The sequence below is a fragment of the Peromyscus leucopus genome, chromosome 17 (genome assembly GCF_004664715.2).
Source record: "Peromyscus leucopus breed LL Stock chromosome 17, UCI_PerLeu_2.1, whole genome shotgun sequence".
Classification (NCBI taxonomy): Eukaryota; Metazoa; Chordata; class Mammalia; order Rodentia; family Cricetidae; genus Peromyscus; species Peromyscus leucopus.
Genome location: NC_051077.1, coordinates 13,206,996 through 13,230,996, shown reverse-complemented (window position 1 = coordinate 13,230,996; position 24,001 = coordinate 13,206,996). Strand labels below are relative to the sequence as shown.

Here is a 24,001-nt window from a genome sequence, read left to right as displayed (position 1 = left end):
ACAGAATTTTCTCATAGCAACAGAAAAGTAACAATCTGTAATCTAATCCCTATTTTTTTTTTAATCTATGTTCTACTGCAATTCACTCTTTTAAAAAAGCTAATGTAGGATGGAAGGAAAGAATATTTTTCCGAGAGAGAGAGAGAGACTGTTACAATCTACCTCTTAGAGTTTGGAGACCATAGGCTTCCTTCCACTCACTCCAGGGTTTTTCAACTACCAGCTAGCATCCACCTTCTCAGTCTTCCGTTTCTGCTCTTGTTTCGCTAGGTGCCAAACCTGTCTAAACTCAGTTCTCCGGTAGCCGACTCTGCCCCGGGGCTTCCTTCTCCTTCTGGAACAAGCCGCTTGCAGCTTGCAGCTCGTAGCGAGCGCGCACGGTTCTGCCAGCCTCCTCGGGCCAGATGCTCACTCGCATCTCTCTCCACCCCCTCCTACCTCGGGCTCCGGAATCTATAGTCTCTCCAAAAGCCATCTGGAAACGGGCTCGGAGTGGCGAACCCCGAGGAGCCCAGCAGCTTACAACAGGTGTGAGCTAGCGAGTGCTGGTTTTTGTTTTTTTTTTTCTGGAAGTTTCAGACGTTTCATTAGGAACGTTCGCTCTGCACAAAACGGCGTAGAGGCAACGCTCTCTAATCCTCATATCCGCCGTGGCTCCCACTCTTTGCCACGAAAATGAGCGGGATTTTTTTTTAAGAAATAACGTAAATCGTAGAGGAAAGCAAACGGGAGACCTCGTGCGGCTCGCCTCCCCAAACATTGGCTCTCGGTGTCCCGCTCCGCTTTTACGGCCTTAAAGCGGGCTGCTCAAAGCGCGTGATTCACAAAGCCCGCGGTGGGACCGGCGAAAAGTCGTTCCCGCTTTAAGAAGCCGCGCAAGGCGGCGACTCGCGGAACAGAGGCTATTCTCGCGAGAGCCGGCGAAGTGGCAGCCATGGCGGCGACTGGAGCAGGACCTGGCCCTGGAGCGGGCTCCGGTCCCGGTGCCGGAGCGGCTGCAAGTGCCGCAACGGCAGAAGACGGAGAGGCGGAGCCGGTGGCCGCCGGGGCCGGGGAGGGGCCGTCTGCTGCCCCGGGAGCGGAGCCCAGCTCTGGAGAGGCTGAAAGTGGGTAAGACATCCGCAGCCCGCGAGAGCCGGCGCGGGAGGAGGGAGGGAGGGCCGGGGCCGGGGCCGGGCCCGCCCCTCGTAGAATCCCGCGGCTCGCGCCGCTCCGGTGCGCCCCCCCCCCCCGGACCCAGGCCCTGCGGCCAACGGCTCCGTTTACCCGGTACCCTCTGCAACCCTGCAAGCTGCTTGGCAGGTTGGCTCTGAACTCCACCTCAGACCTCATTTCCATCCGTGCCCGTGTGCGCCAAGCATGTTTTCCTCTCTCCCGCCTTTGCCCCCCTTAGGACCTAGCTGGTGACTCTTCTCATACTAGCTCCTGAAATAGCCCAGGAAGGAAACCTCCGGTCGTTACCGGTATGGAAGAAGTCACAGCCTTTCTGAAAGCACTAGGAAACCCAGATCGCTGTGACTCTTCCCCCCCAGGACCAACTCTGTGCCATGTACACGTCTGTACTGACCATTTGGGCTTCACAGTCTTGAGTGCATCCCTTCTAATTTGGATTGTTTCCCTGGGCATCCAGTCCAGGACCGTCTTAGACTGGGAACTCCATCAATGTTTGGTTCAACGGGTTTTTGTTTCGGATTGGGTATTTTGGAGTTCATTTCTCTTGAAACTTCTTACTTTCTTTATAGGGATGCAAACTTGGTTGATGTAAGTGGTCTGGAGACAGAATCTTCTAATGGAAAAGATACTCTAGTAAGTATTATCTTCTTAGGCCTTTGAAAGGCAAACTCGATTTTGTTTAAAGTTTTTAATCTAATTTTAAAAGTGTAATCAGCCAAGCCATTTGATTCTCTTCCTGCCCCGGTGCCTCCAGGAAGGTGCTGGTGATACTTCAGAAGCGATGGATACCCAGGCGGGCTCTGTGGATGAAGAGAATGGTCGACAGTTGGGAGAGGTGGAGTTGCAGTGTGGAATATGTACGAAATGGTTTACAGCTGACACTTTCGGAATAGACACCTCGTGAGTACACTTCGTAGTCTTATAGAGAGCGCTGTGTAAAATTTCAACACGGGGCTGGAGAGGCGGCTCCGCAGTTAAGAGCGCTGGTTGCTCTTCCAAAGGATGGGGTGTGACTCCCAGCATCCACGTATCTGCTCACGGGGTTCAGGGAACTTCAGTTCCCCGGGATCCACTACCTTCTGGCTTTTGCACAGATATACAAGTTGGGGGGAAAAAAACCCATAATTGTAAAAATTTGAAGAGAAGGGTGCATGGGAGTGAAAAAAAAGGAAATAATATAATCATGTTATAATCTCAAAAAAATGAAAAGCATTTTTAAATTAAAAACAACACCAAGGGAAAATTTTTTCTTCAACATATTCAGCAGTTGATTCAGTTTGTAGACAAAGTCAGTGGGCAGTATTTTGTGCTCACCCTCACCCCTATTTAGTGACCGGTATACTGACTGAAGAATTGTTATCAGTTGGTGTGTTTTAAGTATTGAGTGCAGAGGCCTATTAGGTAGACTGTGGATATTGTCCTTGCTTTTAAACATACAGTGATTGGGAAATAAGACTATACAATTAAAGAGATTATCTGATTAGATTTGAGACTGTGTATTTTAAGTCCTGTGTAGTTTGGGTTTGGTATTTGCAATGGGCAAAGCCTGTTGTTGCAGACATGTGAGGTGTGGCATATAGTTCAGTGGTGGTGTACCTGCATGCTGTGTGCAGAACCCTGGATGATCACCATCATCAGAAAGAAACTTGATTTCTCAAGAACATTGAGATAATCAGCGAGTGCTTTGCTTAAAGCATGCTTTGTTTCCTTTCTGATTGCTTACAATCTATCCCATGGGTATCATTTTTTTCTCAGACAAAAAAAACATATGTCTAGATATGTACCTATTCTGGAGAATATGATACAATTCAGAGAATTCAGAAAATCACATGATCCAGAGAGAAAGGTCTCCTTTTCTATGGAGTAGCTCAATAGCTAATAGGTGAGCCTTTTTGACTTGGTGTGAATAACTTATTAAGTTGATGGCTCTCTAACTGTAGCCCTGGCTGACCTGGAACACCTTTTGTAGATCGGGTTGGCCTTAAAATTGCAGAAATCTGGGCTGGAGAGATAGCTCAGTGGTTAAGAGTATTGACTGCTCTTCCCTAGGACCCGGGTTCAATTCCCAGCACCCATATGGCAGTTCACAACTGTCTGTCACTCCAGTTGCAAGGGATTGGACAACATCACACATACATGCAGCAAAACACCATTGTACACAAAATAAAAATAAAGCATTAAAGAAAAGTTTCACATTAAAAAAAAAATTGCAGAAATCTTCCTGCCTTTGAGTAAGTCTTTGTGGTTAAATTTTGAGTCCAGACAGGGCTGCATATTGAATATCAGGCTAGCTAGGATGATACTACAAGACCTTAGAAGGAAAAAAAGAAATGTATATTGAGTGGAGCTGGTGGTGCGTACCTATAGTTGAGGAACTTAGGAGGCTAAGGCAGGAGGATCACAAATTCAGTCAGTATGGGCTGTAGCTGATTCTAGACCAGGACCCTATCTCAGAAAAAGGCAAAGAGTGGACTGGTGAGATATCTCAGTGGATGCACACTTCCCAAGCAAGCCGGGCAACCTGAGTTTGATCCCTGGAGCCCTTACGAAGATGGCAGGAGAGAACTGTTCCACAGGGTCGGCCTCCAGCTCCCACATGCGCACCTTGGCAAGTGTGCCCATACATGTATCGTGTATACGCACGCCAGTAATAATAAATACACTTTGTAAAGGAAGAGCAAGGGAAGTCAGAAGCGTGTTCCGTGGTTCACTAATTCTGTGTCATCTGGCTCACCCGCAGATCATGTCTACCTTTTATGACCAACTACAGTTTCCATTGCAATGTGTGCCATCACAGTGGGAACACCTACTTTCTCCGGAAGCAAGCAAGTAAGAATAACTCTGGAGTATTTTAAAAGATTGTTCCTTGGAAAACAAAAGGGATCCAGGTTAGCACACTTAGGATACCTTTGTTTAAGAACTGGTTGGAATTAACTTGGTATCTCCCCCTGAATAATTACAGTTGCCCATTTCAAATTTATTCAAAGTTACTGCTTTTGGCTGCCCCCGTTATTATTTTGTAGACCACTGTCTTGGTTTCTCTACCTGTTGATGCGATAAAAATACTCTGACAAAAGCAAGGTAAGGGGAAAGGTTTTGGGGGCTCACAGTTCCGGTCACAGAGCGTCATGACTGTGAAGTCGCAGCAGCCGGCCTTTGAGGGAGCTGGCCACATTGACTTCATAATTAGAGACAGAGCAGTGTGTTTAAGCTCTGCTTGCTTTTCTCCTGTACAGTTCAGGATCCCCTGCCCAGGAAACAGTACTACCTGCAGTGGGCAGGCCTTCTGAACGCCACAGAATGGAGATAATCCCCCACAGATTGGCCATAGGCCAGCCGGATGTGGATAATACCTGCCTGAGACTCGGGTGGTCCAGCCGGATGTGGATAATACCTGCCTGAGACTCGGGTGGTCTAGCCAGATGTGGATAATCCCCCACTGAGACTCAGGTGGTCTAGCCGGATGTAGATAATCCCCAACTGAGACTCAGGTGGTCTAGCCGGATGTGGATAAGCCCCAACTGAGACTCAGGTGGTCTAGCCGGATGTGGATAATCCCCCACTGAGACTTGGGTGGTCTAGATTGTGTCAAGTTGAAACATCACATCTACTGTGTTGAATGTGCTCCTGTTGATAGAAATCCAGTATTGCAGACACATCTTTTCCTTTTATTTTTTGATAGATTTAAAGGAAATGTGCCTTAGTGCTTTGGCAAATCTAACATGGCAGTCTCGGACACAGGATGAACATCCGAAAACCATGTTCTCCAAAGATAAGGTATAGTGAGAATTAATGTAATTGCTGTATGCTAAATAATCAAGGGAAACTTCTAGATATCCTCTTTAACCACTCTAGTCTCCTCCATCTTTGTGGTAAATCACCTAGTACTTACCCTATTTTTTCCATATGTGGAAATGATAATTTACCAGTTTCTTAGTAGGTGTCATTTGGCTTAGCTGTTAGTATTATGAATCCTTGAATAAACTTGGTTGGCTTTTTGGAAGCAAGCAAGTCATCTATCACATAATCAAGTCTGGTGTCAACCAATCTCTATGTAACCTCGGCTGGCCTGGAACTTGGCGTCTTCAAACTGAGTCTTCCTGCTTCAGCCTCCCTGCTTCTTTCCCTAGAAAGAACACAGAGCTGACTGCCTGGTTTCTGACCTCATCCTTGTCACTGCAGTGAACAATTGCTAACTGGCCAGATGAGGGCCATTATGGGCAGCAAGCAAAGATGGACAGGATGGGGGCCACCAAGACACACTGCTGTCCTGTAATTTCTGTCATTACTTTAGAATGTAGTCTTGTGAAGGAAAAGTGCACGTAAAACACCGTTGTGTTACAAGTCAGTAGGCTCCTACAGCTTGTGCTTACCACATCTTTATTATTTTCTCTTGTGCTTGAGTAATCTCACATTTCTTTCATTGTGACCCTAGAGTCGATAATACATAACTGCATTGTTGTCCACTGAATTTCTGACATTTGATTCTCTCTCATCTGACCAGGATAACTTTGTCACCTTGACAGCCAAAACCTTTGACACGTCCCCATGTGTTTCGAACTCCTTGTTTTCAGAATGACAGAGTAGTCCAAACTGTCCTTACACTTTCCCTGATTTCCTTTTCTATGGAGTAAATACTTAGTTTCAAAAGGATTGACTGTGCTGGTTCTGGGAGATGATCTAAAATGGTTGTGATGTAATGCCAGAAAATCAAGGGCAGACGTTGTTTTTATCGTGTAAGCAAGAGTTGGCAAGCTGGGTCACTATCAGAGTAGATGGAAAGGACCTTACAAGGGAAGTTTGTGGAATTTTTAAATTCATATTTTGACTCTGGTTACAGAGGTTGTAAGTAAAGAGATGCATGAGTTTAGGGTATCTAGTTTATGATTCTGAGTGATCAGCAATTCTAGATATTAAGAGCGAGAAGAGAACTCCACAAAACAAGCTTAGAAGGAGCAGAACTCCATCTTAACTACAGAGAAGACGGAAACATCCTCAGGCCACAGATACAGAAGCTCAGGAGAAGGAACTTGGAAGTTGCCTTCCAGCTGACATCCGGGGAGGGAGTATGACTTATCGCCAAGTGGACTCTAAGGCTTGAGTTGCAGCAGTCTGTGTATACTTAGTTGAAATCTCTATGATCTGTGTATTTGGTTGGCGGCTTGTTGTTGCTTGAGACAGACTTTTACACTTTGACTCTGTTGCCCTGGCCTGAACCTCACAGCCACCTCCTGCCTACGCCAAGTGCTGAGACTGTGAAACTGAGCCACCCTGCAGGCCGTGGATTGTTTTTGAACAATTGAGTATTTGTCCAGTACTTAAAGCTACAGGGGGATCTTTGTTTTTTTTTTTTTTTTTTTTTTTTTTTTGTTTTTCAGACAGGTTTCTCTGTGTAGCTTGCGCTTTTGGTAGCCAGCTGGCCTCGAACTCACAGAGATCGCCTGGCTCTGCTCCGAGTGCTGGATTAAGGCGTGCCACACGCCGCTCAAGATCTTGTTTTTATTGTAATGAAGTCTTTAAAAAAGGCTACTTTGTGTGTGTGTGTGTGTAACTTTGAAAACAGTTTTAATTCTTAATGATTTTTATTTCTTAAAAATAGGATATTATACCATTTATTGATAAATACTGGGAGTGTATGACAACCAGACAAAGACCTGGAAAAATGACTTGGCCCAATAACATTGTCAAAACAATGGTAAGTAAATGAAAATTGAATAGAGGTGATCAGTTTCAAAATGCCAGTATTATTTCTAACAGTTAAATTATATTTAGTTTGAAATAATGTGACAGTTAAGAGGATGCAAATAATTTGATATTAATAATTGAATGAGATATAGGTAGTTACAAATTTTAATACTTTTTTCACACAAATTTGGCTAGTAACAGTGTTTTATGTGAATGTCATTGTCCAAAACTGCCCTTATGCTCTGAAGCCCTGTCTGCAGCTCTTTGGTTTGTTTGTTTTGTTTTCTTTAGATATATTTATTTCATATGTATATGTACGTGTATGTGCTTGAGTGTGTGTATATACCACGTGTTTCCAGTGCCCATGAAAGCCAGAAAGGACCACTGGGATCCCCTGAAATTAAAATGATAGATGGTTTGAGTCACCTAATATTGATGCTGGGAACTAACCCTGGGTCCTCTGGAAAAGCAGCAGGTGCTCTTAACCGCAATTTAATTTTATACTAAACTTGGAGACCATTTTTGGGTTTTGATTAAGTAAAAAAGTATTGTTCTGAACATTAATTTTAGCACTTGGGGAGAAGTCAGCAGTAGCTGCCCACTCTGCCTACTCTGTGAGAGGACAGAGGAGGGTATGAAGCTCTGGCTCTCACTTTTCTGTCTGTCTGTCCTGTGTCAGGTCTCTTGTAGCCCAGGCCTTGAACTCAGCAGTAGACACAGGGGACTGGACTTTGACCTTCCTCTACCTTCCTCTACCTCCAGAGTGCTAGTCACGCCATGTCCCTCCTTACCTAGTGTCTGTGCTGTACTAGGTCCAGCCCGTCTTCATGCATTCTGGGCAAGAACTCATCAACAGAGCTACTGCCTGGTACGGGCTCTCTGAGTGCCTCTTCCATTTTTGTTCATGATTCATTTTCCTTCTCTCTCTCTCTTTTTGTTTGTTTGTTCGTTTTTTTTGTTTTTTGAGACAGGGTCTCTCGATGTAATCCTGGCTGTTCTGGAACTCACTCTGTAGATTAGGCTGGCCTCGAACTCACAGAGTTCCTGCCTCTGTTTCCCTGAGTGCTGGGATTAGAGGTGTGAGCCACCACCTCCTGGCGTAACTTTCTAATAAGAGGAACCTTAGGGTTTTTGGAGAGTACAATTAAGAATTGACATTTGGAGCTGATGACTAAACATCTGCACCTCTAAGTAAAAAATGTTCATTATTACTAAGATACTGTTTCCTCATAGAGTAAGGAAAGAGATGTGTTCTTGGTAAAAGAACACCCTGACCCAGGAAGCAAAGACCCAGAAGAAGATTACCCCAAATTTGGACTTTTGGATCAGGTACATTAATCTTCCTCCTTTCATTCTCTCTCCTCCCCCCCCCCCCCATAGTGTGGCAGGTTTGGCTCACACTGGGCTGGGGATGTGCTGAGTTGATAGAGTACACTGCATAGCCTGGGCTCATGGTAGAGCACTGGGGAGGGGCAAACAGGAGAATCCTGGGCTGAGGCCATCCTGGGCTACGCGAGGCCTTCTCTCAAAGAACAAGAGCTGAGGAGATGGCTTCCGCTTCAGTTCTTGTTGGGCAAGCATGAGAACTTGAGTTCATATCCCCAGCTCCCCGGTACCCACATACAAGCCGGAAGTGAGCAGCGTGCATCCATAAACCCAGCACTGTGGGCCAGAGACAGGCAGACAGGCAGATCCTGGAGCTTCCAGGCCAGTCAGCCAAAATGCCAAGCTCGGGTTCAGTGAGAGACAGTCTCAAAACATAAGGTAGCGCCAGTGATAGGGCTCAGCTGGCACAAAGTGCTTGCCACTCACGCCCCGAGTGATCTCTGGGGGCTGTGGTAGAAGGAGAGAGCCAGTTTGCAAAGTTGTCCCTTTGTCTTTTCTTTTTTGGTTTTTCAAGACAGGGTTTCTCTGTGTATCTCTGCCTGTTCTGGAACTCAGTGTGTGGACCAGGCTGGCCTTGAACTCAGAGAATCACCCGCCTCTGCCTCCCGAGGGCTGGGATTGAAGGGGTGCCCTGCCACCACCGCCCGGCAGAGTTGTCCTTTAACCCCTGCATTTGCACTTGCACTTACCCACATACCAAGAGGCAGCTTGATAGAGGATGCTGGGTTATGTGCGAGCCCCTCACTCCCAACACACACGTGTGTATACACATGCACACGGAATTGTCTGCATCTGTCTGTCAAAAACACAAAAAATAGGCCCGGAGCATGGTTGACTCCAGTTGAGTGGTTATTGATACCTGGAGGAAACACTCACCTTAACCAGTGACAAGTGTTTTAACTTTGTGTGACAGATCTCACTGTAGCCCAGGTTAGCTGAAACTCACGATAATTGTTGCTGCCTCAGCCTCACTTGCTAGGGTTACGTGTGTGAGCCACCATGTTTTGATTCTGGTCGTTCCTCATTGTTAGGGCTTAGTTTCTTAGTTTTCTCTAATCTTCCTGTTACCTGGAATTTTCCTCCTAAAAACATTCTTTGTGGTGAAGAAATTTTGGAGAATATGCGTTGCTAGAACCTTATGGTAAAAATTAATTTCCATTTTTTTGTTGCATGGCAAAGGACACATTGGCAACTAAGAAGGCTTTTCGATTTTCCTTAAAATGCTTGATTTGCTACCTCTTTTTGAGATGAGATCTGTCAGTGTGGCATAGACTCAAGAACTCTCTGTTCTCAGCCTCCTCTTCCTGGCCGCTGCCTGTATAGATTTGAAGAGCTGGGGGTGTGTCTCAGGAGCCACTTTTGTAGAATGGCCAGTGGAAATTCAGATTTCTGCCTCATCAGTGGAAAGACACAGCTAGGTGATCCCTGGAGAGCAGAACGAGGGGATCTCAGCACGTTGGCCTGCGCGGCTCACCCTTCTCCACCTGCTTGGTTGTTGAGTCCATCCTGGATCCATCCTGACCCGCTACACACAAACACACACACACACACACACACACCCAGTACACACACATGCTCTCGCACACACACTCACGCACATACGCACAGGCACACTCCTTCATAAATTCATGAAGCATCCAACTTGGGGACCTTGCAAGCTTGCTTTTTAGAATTATGGCTTTCATTTTCTGTGCTCTAATTTTGTTTGTTTTTTTTGAGCAATTGCCAGATTAATTTGTTCATGTGACCTTTTTTTTACTAGGCTATTTCTTCTTCTAGGATCTTAGTAACATTGGTCCTGCTTATGACAACCAAAAACAAAGCAGTGCTGTGTCTGCTAGTGGGAACCTAAATGGTATGTGCTTAAATATCCTGTCGGAAGATTTGTGAACTATGAAACCCTTGCCTAGAACTGGGGGTTCTGTAGGATGACCCAGACCTGAGTGATTGCTAAGCTGCATGTACATTCAAACTGAGATTTCAGCAGCTGGCCAGACACTTGGGATGATGTGGGAGAGCCCTCTGGCCACCTTACAGCAGGTCGGTCTCAGGAGGAGTACTATTAATATGTTAGTTATACACCTTCATGGGATGTACTGTGAAGCTCTGATTATGTGAGCATTAATAATGTCTGAAATGACACTGTACATTTCATGTACTGTTTCTGTAGACTTCCAGGTTAGACTTTTTGTGTTGTTAGATTTCACATCTGTATCATAATAAACTCTTAATTTGGGGAATTCATTTGCTTTCCACCCTTTTCCATAGCTCAGCTGTCACTTGGTAAGCTGCCTGTGTCCATCTAATTTTCTTGCCCTGAATTTCAGCATATTCATATGACAAATTTCTGTATGGATCACCCACTGTGGCACCCCCCCCCCCCCCGCCATCCCTCTAATTAATAGAGGGAATTCTCTTCACTGCTAATCTACTGAGAACTGGGGGTGGGATTGGGAGGTAGCTTAGTGGATGTCCATCCACACATGGCATCACTCATTAACTTGTCTGTTAGAATTGGAGCTTCTTAACTATATAAGTCCTGTCCAGTTAATACTCTAAGGTGTGTCGGAAATACAAGTGTATTTATTATGTTACACCATGCTTTCCCTTTCTAACTGTTGATGTTTGACAATACATAGTGCCGCTTCTGTTCTTACAGGTGGAGCCACTTTGGGAGGTGAATCCTCTCTGTCTTCTCTCAGCCTCAGACTTAAGTATCTTGTGGTTTGAAGTGCTTTTTGCTGAGCTTTGTAGAAGCTAAACTGCGTAGTTTACAGCGTTGTGAAAGTGGTGTGGCGGCACTTACTATGGAGCTGTAGTCAGTTCAGTGGTGGGAGTGAAAGCTTGATGTTGTCCTATTCTGCATTCTAACATAGCCAGCCAGAGTCCTCTGCGGTGCCGCCTGCTCTGGTCAAACGGCCCTCCATGGCGCAGAGGATTCGGCAGGTTTTGATGGATGGTTATGTCATCACAACTGTTCAACATTAAACCTTTTATGAGCTCTGTGAATACAGCCAGGTTCATAAAAGGACATTCTGCATTAATCTGGTACTGTGTGTGCAGAATATGACCTGCCCTTCATGTCTTTATTCTTATTTTTATTGCAGCAGAAATGCTGATAATTTCCAAGCTTGTCCCAGATTTATATATAGTACTCTCTGCAGTTGTTTACATAAAGGTGTTTTTCTGCAGTTCAGGGACATTTTCTGGAAAGAGAAAAACAAACTGAGAGACATGATAGAAATGGACAAAAATTACAACAAAATACAAAAGGTAATACTTCTTGTGACCTGATAGAGCTAAGTGTTCTAACATAAAATAAACAGTTGTTTTATTTGCCCTACATTCCACAAACAAGGTTCATGTAATGTACTGAATTCATTGGCTCAGTCTTCAGTGTATGGTGTGGAACTAAAAACTGCCTACTAAATTTCAAGCCTCCATTCTCGAGTCCTGTAACTATGAGGAATTTTCAAACACTGGAGAGAAACACCTTTTGAGTATTCTGTTTTTGTTCTCTGTTTGGTGTACTTTTGTCTTGTTGGGTAGTCGAGTGCTTTAAGTAGATACCGCCTTCATATGTTTATGAAATATGCAGTTCAAGCGAGTCGACACTGACCTACAATCAGGACATTCTCATCAGTGTTTGTACTGAGTGGTGAAAAACAATCCATGCAATTGTTTTCATTCTTTTTTAGCTGTGGGTGCTTGAATCTGAGTACAAATGCATTTGTGTCACAGCCCCATGAAGTACCATTGGTTACAGTCCATTAGAAAGGGCTGGAGAGGGGACTTGGCCAGTGAAGGCACTTGCTGCATAAGCCTGGTGACTTTAGTCAGTCCCTGGAACCCATGTAAAGTACAGATACAACTCTACAGAGTTATCCTCTGACCTCCGCATACATTCATTGATTGACTGGTTATTTAATCTTTTTCTTTTTTTTTTTTTTTTTTAAAGAAGAAAGGAAGGTTGAAGATATAACACAGATACCAGGCATATTAGATTTGTGTGACCTTACTGTCAGAACTGGCCCAGGACGTTGGCTGTGAGATACAGTGGATCCTTTCAGAACCAGGCTAAAATCCAGTCTACATCAAGAAAAATAAATCTCTATGATGTTACACAAATGCACATTGGTGAATGGTAGTCACCATGGACTGAGGCCCTTGTGCCTCCACAGTGGCTCTGTGAAAACATGTGCCTTCTCTTCAAAGGGGGAATCGCAGCAGGGAGCAGCGGGAAAGGAAGAGGAGCCAAGCGTAAGCAGCAGGACGGAGGGACGACAGGGACCACCAAGAAGGCCCGAAGGTGGGTGTCGATGTAACCAACCGTCTTATTAAATAAGAAACACAGAAACAATGTAAAAGAGAAAGCCGAGAGGTCAGAGCTCAGAGCTAAAATCTCACCCTTCCTCCTGCTGTCCCAGCTTCGCGAAAGAGACCTACTTCCTGTCTGTTCTTTTTTTATAGTATGTTGTTCTGCCTTCTCATTGGTTGTAAACCCAAACACATGACTGCCTTGTCACTGTCTGAATGTACAGCCCCCTAGGTCTTAAAGGCATATGTCTCCAATGCTGGCTATATCCCTGAACACACAGATATCTATGGGATTAAAGGCGTGTGCCACCACCGCCACACTCTTGCTATGGCTCTAATAGCTCTGACCCCCGGACAACTTTATTTATTAACATACAATCAAAATAATATTTCAGTACAATTAGATTACCACCACAGGTGCGAGCCCCCCATCCCACCTACCCCACCCACCCCATCCCACCTACCTCACCCCACCTACCTCACCCCACCTACCCCAGCCCATCTACCTCACCCCACCTACCCCACCCCACCTACCCCAGCCCACCTACCCTCACCCCACCTACCTCACCCCACCTACCCCCAGCCCACCTGCCCCAGCTCCCCCACCCTTACCCCACCTACCCCACCCCACCTACCCCCAGCCCACCTACCCCCAGCCCATCTGCCCCAGCTCCCTCACCCTGTTTATTTGCCTGTGGCAAATGCACTGAAAGGGAAAGAAGCATCATGTTAGGCTAAGAATATGGGGGTTTGTTTGTTATTGTTGAGTCCTGAGCCCCTGGTAAGACAGAATAACTTCAAGTGAGTTCTCTATGAACTCCTGACTATAAACATAGACCCTTGCACTGGGCACAGTTCAGTAGCAGAGAGCTTTCCTGGCAGGTGTGAGGGTGAGGTCCTGGGTTGAATTCTAGTGCTGGAACAAGAAAAGGTCCAGTAGTAGTCTCTTCTGTTCTGGGGAATAAAGTTCCCTTAAGAGGTCCCTAGAAAGAAGGCTAGATGGGAAAGAGGGGGTAAAGCTTACTAGCTGTTAGCTCCTCAACTTCTGCCTCTCCTTTCTCATCTCTTCCCTTCCCTTTCTCCAAAGCTGAGGTGATGAAATCCAGGTCACTTCAGATTTAGACTGGCAGCCGAGTGTAAATCTTTATCCAGGTTTCTATCCCTTGATTTAAATACCAAATGAACTACAGAGGGCCGGAGATGTGTATAGTCAGTTTATATACCGAATGAACTACAGAGGGCCGGAGATGTGTATAGTCAGTTTATACACCGAATGAACTACAGAGGGCCGGAGATGTGTATAGTCAGTTCATATACAAAATAAAGAAAATAAATAAAAAACTAAGAGGCGGAGATGTGTATAGTATTATAACGAATAATACAGAGGCGGAGATGTGTATAGTCAGTTATATACCGAATGAACTACAGAGGGCCGGAGATGTGTATAGTCAGTTATAACGAATAATCAGAGGCGGAGATGTGTATAGTCAGTTTATATACCGAATGAACTACAGAGGGCCGGAGATGTGTATAGTCAGTTTATATACCGAATGAACTACAGAGGGCCGGAGATGTGTATAGTCAGTTTATACACCGAATGAACTACAGAGGGCCGGAGATGTGTATAGTCAGTTTATATACCGAATGAACTACAGAGGGCGGAGATGTGTATAGTCAGTTCATACACCGAATGAACTACAGAGGGCCGGAGATGTGTATAGTCAGTTTATACACCGAATGAACTACAGAGGGCCGGAGATGTGTATAGTCAGTTTATATACCGAATGAACTACAGAGGGCCGGAGATGTGTATTGTCAGTTCATACACCGAATGAACTACAGAGGGCCGGAGATGTGTATAGTCAGTTCATATACCGAATGAACTACAGAGGGCCGGAGATGTGTATTGTCAGTTCATATACCGAATGAACTACAGAGGGCCGGAGATGTGTATTGTCAGTTCATACACCGAATGAACTACAGAGGGCCGGAGATGTGTATAGTCAGTTCATATACGAATGAACTACAGAGGGCCGGAGATGTGTATTGTCAGTTCATACACCGAATGAACTACAGAGGGCCGGAGATGTGTATGTCAGTTCATACACCGAATGAACTACAGAGGGCCGGAGATGTGTATTGTCAGTTCATATACCGAATGAACTACAGAGGGCTGGAGATGTGTATGGCTCAGTTGGTAGAGTTCTTCCTAGCATATACAAAGCCCTGGTTTGATCCCAGAACTGGATACACCAGGAATGGTGACAAAGGCAGGCCTGTAGTCCTTCGCTGGGAAGGTAGAAGTAGGAGGATCAGGTGTGCGGGGGTGGGGGTTGGGGCATCCTCAGCTACATAGTGGATCGGAGGCCAGCATGAGCTATATGACTCTTCGTCTCCAGAACTAAAGTGGGGCCCAGAGGGACAGTTGTGGTCGACACTTGTTGGTCTTGCAGGGCACCTGGGTTTGGTTCCCACATTTACATGGTGACTCACAGCCGTCCGTAACTACCATCCAGGGAAATCTGATGCCCCTTTCTGGCCTCCGTGGACACTAGGCAGATGTACATGCAGGCAAAACATTCGTACACATAAAATAAAAATAAGTCTTTTGAAAATGAAATATGTGTGTGTGAAGAAGCCGCCCTCATTCACCCTGTCTCTCCTCTGCCTTCCGCCTTTAGTATGACTGCTCGGTTTGTAAGACGACAGAGTGCATGTGTAAAGAGTCCTCAGGCCTTAGTTGTCAGTCCCTACAAGCTACAAGTGATTTGATGACATTTGTCTTGTGGGTAAGGTGATTTAATAGAGTTAAAGAAGCATTTGTTGTAAAGTTGAATGTGTTCCACCAGAAACAACAGATCAGAGGCCTTTCTTCTTTCTGAGACTGTGTTTCTCTGTTTTACCCGGGCTATCCTGAAACTCATTCTGTAGACCAGGCTGGCCTTGAACTCAGATCGCCTGCCTCTTCATCCCAAGGGCTGGGATTAAAGGTGTAGGCCACACCGCCTGGTTTAGAAACCTTTCTTACAGGATAGAACATAGGTGCACTAGAGAGCTTCAGTTTCTTCATTGAATCTTTCTTTTTTTCAGTGACCCTTTGTTTTCTGCTCAGCGTCTCCCCCCTCATGGCTACCCTTTGGAACACCCATTTAACAAAGATGGCTATCGGTATATTCTAGCTGAGCCTGACCCTCATGCCCCTGACCCGGAGAAGCTTGAACTTGACTGCTGGGCAGGAAAACCTATTCCTGGAGACCTCTACAGAGCCTGCCTGTATGAACGAGTTTTGTTGGCTCTACATGATCGAGGTGTGTACATTTAAATGATCATTTGAAAATGGTGCTGGTTAGTTTTTTTGTAATCTGGGAAGAGGGAACCCTAACTGAGAAAATGCCTCCACCAGACTGGCCTGTGGGCAATCTGTAGGGCATTTTCTTGATGATTGATGTGGGAGGGCCCAGCCTATTGTAGGTGATGCTATCCCAGGAAGGTGGTTCTGAGATACATAAGAAAGCAGTCTGGTGGGCAGTGGCAGTACACGCCTTTAATCCCAGCATGTATCAAAGCTCACATGCAGCAACACACCTCCTCCAATAAGCACACACTACTGATTATTCCCGACAGCTCATCTGCTTTGGACTAAACGTGCGAGTGTATGAGCCTGTAGGGGTCATTCTCATTCAGATCACCACAAGCCCCCCTTAGGTTTACTTGGTGATTCTAGTTATGACAGTGATGTCATGGAGGTAAGCTTTGTTCTCATAGTGCCTCTCTTCCCTCCATTATTGCTTACTAGACTAAGATGGTGTCTTCTAGGCTTATCTGTAGCAGGCTTTCTCTTGGGCCCCCAACCAGCTCCCAAATCATGACACAGAGACTTCTTATTAGTTAAGAATGCTCATCCTTATCTTACGCATAGCTAGCTCTTAGAACTAACCTGTTTCTCTTCATCTACATTTTGCCTCGGGGCTTCTTACCTTTCTTCTGTATGTCTTACTTTCCTGTTGTCTCCTGGCTGTCTGGCTTTTGGCCCCAGCGTGACCCTCTCTTTCTGCCTCATTCTCATTTCCTTCTCTTTTCTTTCCTCCTTCTAGAGCCTACATTTGGCCTCCTGTTTACTCTCTGCCTGCCAGCCCTGCCTGTCCTTCTTCTGTCTAGCTATTGACTATTCAGCTGTTTATTAGACCAGTCAGGTGCCTTAGGCAGGCAAGGGAAACAGCAACACATCTTTTCATAATTAAACAAATTTATCATAAACAAATGTAATATTCCACAACACTTACCTACTGTCACAGTTTTACAAGGAGGTATGTTCTTTACTACCCTGTAACATTTCTAATTCAACAGTATGTTGTGTTGAGTTAGGGTTGGACCAGAGGAGAAGTATGATTGGATCATTGGCTTCTTTGAAGATGCTCTGGCTCCTGGAGCCAGGATAAGTTGTTGGGTGTCGTATCTCTTCCCAGAGAGATAAGGCTTGGGCTCCGCTCTTCTGCGTAGTCAATGCCACGGTACTGGTTCTTTGTTTCACTGGTTGGGGGAAAGTCCTCGCTCCACAAGCCTTCTCACATTTGCCTGCCTACCTACGTCACTGTTATTTTCCTCTGGTGGTTTTGTCATTGTTGTTTTGACAGGTTCGCCTAAGCCGGCCTCAACTTGTAGACTGCAGGGATCCCGCTGTAGCTGCCTGAGTAACAGTTTTCTGGTTGGGTGGTGTTGCGGTTACAGATTCCATTTAGAGACGCTGGCAGAAGGGGTTCTCAGCTGGGCTGGACTACAAACACTTGACCTAATAATTCCCGCCGTTCTCTTCTTTTTACAGTCTTTTTGTTGGTGTTTGAGTCAGGGTCTCACTGTTACCCTGCCTGTCCTGGAACTCACTCTGTAGACCAGGCTGGCCTCGAACCCACAGAGATCAGCCTGCCTCTGCCTCCCAAGCGCTAGGATCAAAGGTGTGCGTAACCATACCTGGCTTTTTCTTAGGCCTTTTTTAAAATCTTGGTGTAGTATAAGGGACTCAGGTCTCTGAATATCTCAAATCTTTGAATCTCTTTGACTGCAGCTCCCCAGTTAAAGATCTCTGATGACCGGCTGACTGTGATTGGAGAGAAGGGCTACTCCATGGTACGGGCCTCTCATGGGGTACGAAAAGGTGCCTGGTACTTTGAAATTACTGTGGATGAGATGCCACCAGATACTGCTGCCAGGCTGGGCTGGTCCCAGCCCTTGGGTAAGCAGGGGGCACTGTGTGAGCCTCACAGAAGGGGTAATTTGGCTCATGGTGGTTGATGATTACTGCTTTTACTAGATTATGGTCTTAGAATTAAATTCCTGAAGAAGTAGCCAGTTTGGTATTCCTAGAAAACTGTAGAGATGGTTGGTAAGCAGTTTACAAAGCTGACTAACGAGGTGTGGAAAGAAAAGTAGAATCAGAGTTAACTGTAACCGTCTGATTTCCACGTGTCTTTTCATTGGAACAGGTAACCTTCAGGCTCCCTTAGGTTATGATAAATTTAGCTATTCTTGGCGGAGCAAAAAGGGAACCAAGTTCCACCAGTCTATTGGCAAACACTACTCATCTGGCTATGGACAAGGAGACGTCCTAGGGTTTTATATCAATCTTCCTGAAGATACAGAGACAGCCAAGTCACTGCCGGATACTTACAAAGATAAGGTGAGATTGTACTCCTTCAACAGCATCCTGGCCCTGATGACCCGTGCAGTCAGAGCCTGTAACTATTGCTTAAGGTCTGTTGTGATGGTACCCCATGGTGTGTGTTTTCATATGAATGCTTTCAGAAATAGCAATACAATGGAAAGAATTAAGGATTTACTACCTGAGTAGTCCCTAAATTCTACCGTTAACATGCTATCAATTTATCCTTTTATTATGTATGTACTGCTGGAAAATTGATGGGCATCATTGTAATTTCCCTTATAGGTACGTCTGGAAATGTCTTATTAGTCATTGTTCAACCTTGGTTGAACATGAAAATATATATATATATATATATATATATTTTAAGGAAATATGCAAATTTTAAGTTTTTTCAGGTACAGAATTCTTTCCAAGTTTTTGTTTTTCTTAAAGGATTTTAGGGTTTAAGTCTAGCCCAGGGCTTCTGCATGCTCAGCCATCACCTTGCCGCTGAGCCCCATCTTTTTAAAGTTGTTATGTATGTGAGTGTTGTGCCTGCGTGTATGTGTAGGTATGCATCATGTATGTGTATGGTGCCTGAAGAAGGAATGGGATTCCCTAGAAGCAGAGTTGTCATGTAAATACCATGAATCAGACTCGGTCCTCTCTACAAGAGGAACAGTTGTTCTCAACTGCTGAGCCATTTCCAGCCCCCTTTAAAACAATTTTTAAATTGCCAAGAGGTGGTGGCGCACGCCTTTAATCCAACACTTGGGAGGTAGAGGTAGGCAGGTCTCTTGAGTTCCAGGACAGCCTGGTCTACAGAGTGAGTTCAAGGACAGCCAGGGCTACACAGAGAAATCCTGTCTTGGAAAAAACAAAACAATTTTAAATTTGTTTACTTTTATTTTATGAGTATTTTGTATGTTTGTATGTATGTGCACTATGTGGGTACCTGTGCCCAGAGTCCAGAATAGGACAGTAGATCCCCCAGGACTGGACTCACAGATTGTTCTGAGCTCCCATGTGAGTGCCAGGTCCTCTGGAAAAGCAGCCAAGTACTCTTAACTACTGAGCCATCTCTCTAGCCCCTCTATTCAATGTTGTTGTTGTTGAAGATTTATTATTTTTATTGTTGTTTATTTATGTATATGGGTACTTTGTCTGCATGTACATCTACATACCAGAAGAGGACATCAGATCCCATTATAGAGCCTCCATGTGAGTGCTGGGAATTAAACTCAGGACCTCTAGAATAGCAATCAGTGCTTTGAACCACCAAGCCATCTCTCCAACCCAACCCACTATTCAGTTTTAATGGTGCCTTTTTTAAAAGGAGATTTTTTAAAAAACTTTATAATTGTGTGTGTGTGTGTGTGTACACCTGAGTGTACCACTCGAGGTCAGATGTATGAGTGTGATCCCACTAGAGTTGGAGTTATTGGTGGTTATGAGCCACCTCCCAGGGGGGCTGGGAACCAAACTCAGGTCTTCTGCAAGATCAGTACCTGCTCCTAACCACAGAGCCATCTCTCCAGCCCTGATGGTGTCTTCTGATGAACCAAAATGTTAAAGAAGCCTGTGTTCTCGGGTTTTCCTTCTGTGTTTCTTTCGGTGACTTAGTAAGTATTGATGTGCCCACAAGTCATGAAAATGTCCTCCCATGTTTACCTTTGGCCTCGAATTAGGTCACTGATGGCTTACTTTTTGTATATGGTAGTGAGGTTGAACATCTTTTTTCCCTTAGGAATAGCAAATTATTCCAATGTCATCTGTTTAACTACATTCTCCACTGAATTTCTTTGGTGTGTTTAGTGAAAATTCAAGCAATCAGACAAGTAACTCTTCCAGTGATCCCAGAAATGTTGTTATAGAATAAGAAGTTTGAGGCTCTGGGGAAAATTTTCCCCATTAATTTTTCAATTAATTTACCTACTTTAATAGGTATTTTGTGTATTTTTTTTTAAGTGTATATGTATAGTTCTCTTACTAAGGGCTTTTTGGGGAAATGTTTAACAAACATGGCCAGCTAGTCTCTTCCAAAAAGCACTTAGGAGCCGGGTGCTGGTAGCACATAACCTTCAATCCCAGCACTCAGGGTAGAGGCAGGCGGATCTCTGTGAGTTCCAGGACATCCAAGAATGTCACAAAAAACCCTGTGTTGAAGGAGAAAAAAAAAATCAGCACTTAGGAGTCAAGCATAGTGGCTCACATCTTTAATCCCAGCACTCAAGGAGGCAGAAGCAGGCTGATCTCTATGAGTTCAAGGCCAGCCTGGTCTACAGAGTGAGTTCTGGGCTGGAGAGATGGCTCAGCCATTAAAGGCTAGGCTCACAACCAAAAAAAAATATAAGAGTGAGTTTCGGGACAGGCAGAGCTACACAGTGAGACCCTGTCTTGACAAAACAAAGCAAAACAAAAAATACTTAGGAATTGAAAAATTCACAAAACTCAGTGGCAAAGACTTTACAAGGACGTGGGCACTGTTTGTGTGAATCTGACTTTGTTTTCTCCATGATGATGTAGCTGATTCTTTAATATCTATTTTTTTTTCTTTCTTGATTTTCAAGGCTTTGATAAAGTTCAAGAGTTATTTGTATTTTGAAGAAAAAGACTTTGTGGACAAAGCAGAGAAGAGCCTAAAACAGACGCCCCATAGTGAGGTGAGTCCCAGTCATAGACAAGTCAGAATAATAATGCTTTGAAGAGCCAGACTCCTGGAGGATAAAAGAGGCAGCGGCAGTGGCACACGCCTTCAATCCCAGCACTAGGGAGGCAGAGGCAGGTGGATCTCTGTGAGTTCGAGGCCAGCCTGGTCTACAGAGCGAGTTCTAGGACTATCTTGAGTGAGGCAGCTGAGGCCAAAGGGTACTGAGGGAAACTGAAAAACTTGGCTGCTTGCAGCTGAGAGCTGACTTCGGGCCACCACCTGTGCTCTCTGTGTCTTGTGTAGCATTAGAATGTTCTTTCTGGGACACTAAAGAAAGGGCTAGAAGGACAGTGACCTGATAAAGAACCACACGGGAGATTAAAGAAGCCAGTGAGATAGACATTCTTCTTGAAGGACAGAGGAGGACCAGGACTAGAGGAGGAGACCCTGCTGTGTCACTTGGAGATAGATAGATAGCAGGGGCTGGATGGCTCACTCTGTCCTCTAGAGCTCTCCTCCCTTCCCAGGAGCATCTGAGTCAACCTCAAGAGCCAAAGATCAAAACAAAGGGGAGTGAGGAGAAGTTAAGTTCTGAGAAGCCACGTGGGTCAGTGGTAGAAGTGTGGGATAAAGAAACTAGAGCTCTCAATGTTTTAAGGGGAGAAATTCTATCAATTAAAAGCTAAAACAGGCAAGCAAAAGCCCTTGCCAGAAAGTCTGATAGTTACAAATACAGTGTAATGAAAGCTGGTGTGTGCACATGCCTGTAAGCACAGTGCTTACGAGAGTAAAGCAGGAGTTAGAGTTACTCTCAGCTGCAGAGTGAGCGGAGGCCAGCCTGGACTACAGGAGACCGTCTCAGTCCCTCCTCCAAGTAAAGGATAATGAATAATGGAATATTCATTATACACATAAGGGTATATGTAGCATGGAAATTCAAAAACAAGATTAAAGTCAGCTGAAATATGTTTATATATTAATTTACTTGAAAAGTCTAAAGTAGCATATAAATTTAAGATACGATATAAGATATATGTTATTCTTAGAATGAGTACATTATTGTCATTCTTGAGGGAGTATTAAGTATTCCACAATTGAGTGTTTTTTTTTTTTTTTCTTATTTTGTTCTTTTAAAAATTCTGAAGAAAAACCTTGATCTTTGTTTCAGATAATATTTTATAAAAATGGCGTCAGTCAGGGTGTGGCCTATAAAGATATTTTTGAGGGGGTTTACTTTCCGGCTATCTCGCTGTACAAGAGCTGCACGGTATGTACCCTGCCTGCGTCTGGTCTGTCATATGACTTAAAGGAAGTGTGTGGATGGGTTGTGATGAAAGAGCCATTGATTTGGGAGGAAAGTAATTTCTAGAAAGAAATCCAAACAGCCTCTGGGAGGCCTGGAAATGTACACACATCTGGATGTCTCAAGTATTTGCAGATGTTAGTTTGCACCGTGCTCTGCAGGTGTCACTGTTCAATATGAAAGATACAAAGCATATGCATTCGTGAGTCACTGGTGTCGTGTGTGTGATGATGTCATATGTGTACTGCCATTGGTAACTATTGCTTATACTTAAAAAATATATATAGCCAGGAGTGGTGGCCCATGCCTTTAATCCCAGCATTTGGGAGGCAGAGGAAGGCTGATGTCTTTGAGTTCAAGGCCAACCTGGTCTCCACAGTGAGTTCCAGGACAGCCAGGCCTATGCAGTGAGACCCTGTCTCAAAAATAAAAACAAAAAACAAAAATCCCTGAATGAAGAAAGGGACTATGATTATTGCTTGTTTACAGAGGAAAAAATAGCACATGAAGATTTCCATGTATTAGTGTCATTACCTCTCTATCAAAAGAAAGATTAGGAGATCTATAGGCTGCAAACAGAAATCAATGAGAAATCTATTTCTGCCTAGCGCTTGATAGACATTAGGGTGTTGGCCACTTTTAACAATGTTAATGTATCTCTTGTTCCATTTTACCCTAATTATCTCAGAGACATTGTTTTTATTTTGAAACAGGGTCTGCTATGTAGTTCAGGCTAGCCTCAAACTCAGGATCCTCCTGCCTCAGCCTCTCTAGTGTTGGGGTTACAGGCATGCACCACAGTTCCTACTTCCTGTAGTTTTCCTTTAAATATCTCCTGCCAAATGAGACATTTGTTTTCTTTTTCCATTTTTTCCCGTGTCTACCTACTTGAATTGAACTTATCCCAGGTTTCCATTAACTTTGGACCATCCTTCAAATACCCTCCAAAGGACCTCACTTACCACCCTGTGAGTACCATTAAAATGTCTACAATGCATCCTCCACATCTTTGTTTCTTGCTATGGCTTTTGTAATCACTCGTTTCCCTGTTTGTTTGAATTCCTCCTACAGATGAGTGACATGGGCTGGGGTGCTGTGGTAGAGCACACACTGGCTGATGTTTTGTATCATGTGGAGACAGAAGTGGATGGAAGGCGCAGTCCACCCTGGGAACCCTAACCAATCCTTGCTTCAGACAACTTTCTCTGGAATAATATTGGGGTGTTGCTTTTGTTTATAAAGTGTCAAATGTTTTCCCAAAGATGCTGCAATACACTCTGTTGATGTAATCGAGGCTGGCTGGGTGGCCTGCAGCTGTTTCCCCACCCTTGTGCATTCCCTCCCCTCTTCCAGCTCCCACTCTTTCTTTGTGAGTGCCATACACCAACAGCTGCTGATTCTGAAGAGTCCACAGACTCCCTGGGAAACTGGTGCTGTGCAACGTGCCTGCCAGCAGGACTTGTTACCTTCCTGTATTTTCTAAGAAGTGAATGATCATGCCCATGCAGATGGTGTATTTAAAGATGTTGGCATCCCTCCTGGTTTCTGAGAGGGGCTGAAATCAGTGGCAGTACATTCCAGAGCAGTCTAAAAATTACCTTTTTTTGGTGTGGAGTTTGGGGATCTGTGAAGCTAGTGGGTTTCTACGAACTGTAATTGTGAAAGGAATTTGCCTGCAGGTTTAACACTTAGATCTTTTCTCCAATAAAACTTGTTCTCAAGCTTGTGTGGTCCTTGGCTTCACTTGAGATTGAGTTCCTCCTCGTGACAGTGTGAGCAGTGTGAACAGGAGCAGCACTAGGAAGTCTGAACAGGTTTCCGACTTAGACTTCACCCTATTCCTTTGCTC

General features: G+C 44.7%; 1 protein-coding gene across 5 annotated transcripts; it reads left to right on the top strand.

Annotated features, from left to right (window-relative positions):
* The first annotated feature begins 894 nt into the window (after nt 1-894).
* On the top strand, nt 895-23,874 carry Ash2l (ASH2 like, histone lysine methyltransferase complex subunit). Of its 5 annotated transcripts, none has more exons than XM_028854824.2 (18): nt 895-1,110; nt 1,743-1,806; nt 1,928-2,073; nt 3,914-4,002; nt 4,856-4,950; nt 6,773-6,868; nt 8,092-8,187; nt 10,024-10,099; nt 10,904-10,921; nt 11,437-11,517; nt 12,460-12,553; nt 15,652-15,869; nt 17,624-17,791; nt 18,042-18,235; nt 20,770-20,862; nt 22,018-22,116; nt 23,061-23,120; nt 23,224-23,874. In XM_028854824.2, exons 1-18 carry the CDS (start codon nt 935-937, stop codon nt 23,329-23,331), a joined length of 1,971 nt encoding a protein of 656 aa, XP_028710657.1. In that variant the 5' UTR covers nt 895-934; the 3' UTR covers nt 23,332-23,874. The 5 variants fall into 5 exon arrangements, with proteins under 5 accessions (XP_028710657.1, XP_028710658.1, XP_028710660.1 ...); XM_037211662.1 differs by lacking the exon at nt 895-1,110 and adding an exon at nt 1,224-1,302; XM_028854825.2 differs by lacking the exon at nt 10,904-10,921.
* Nucleotides 23,875-24,001: the final 127 nt, after the last annotated feature.

What these genes read in the sequence shown, in the direction of transcription:
- Ash2l (XM_028854824.2), top strand. Translation starts at nt 935, where the DNA reads ATGGCGGCGACTGGAGCAGGACCTGGCCCTGGAGCGGGCTCCGGTCCC. An exon ending in TCTGGAGAGGCTGAAAGTGG is followed by an intron (nt 1,111 to 1,742) that starts GTAAGACATCCG and finishes CTTTCTTTATAG; the next exon opens with GGATGCAAACTTGGTTGATG. An exon ending in AGGACCTCACTTACCACCCT is followed by an intron (nt 23,121 to 23,223) that starts GTGAGTACCATT and finishes TTCCTCCTACAG; the next exon opens with ATGAGTGACATGGGCTGGGG.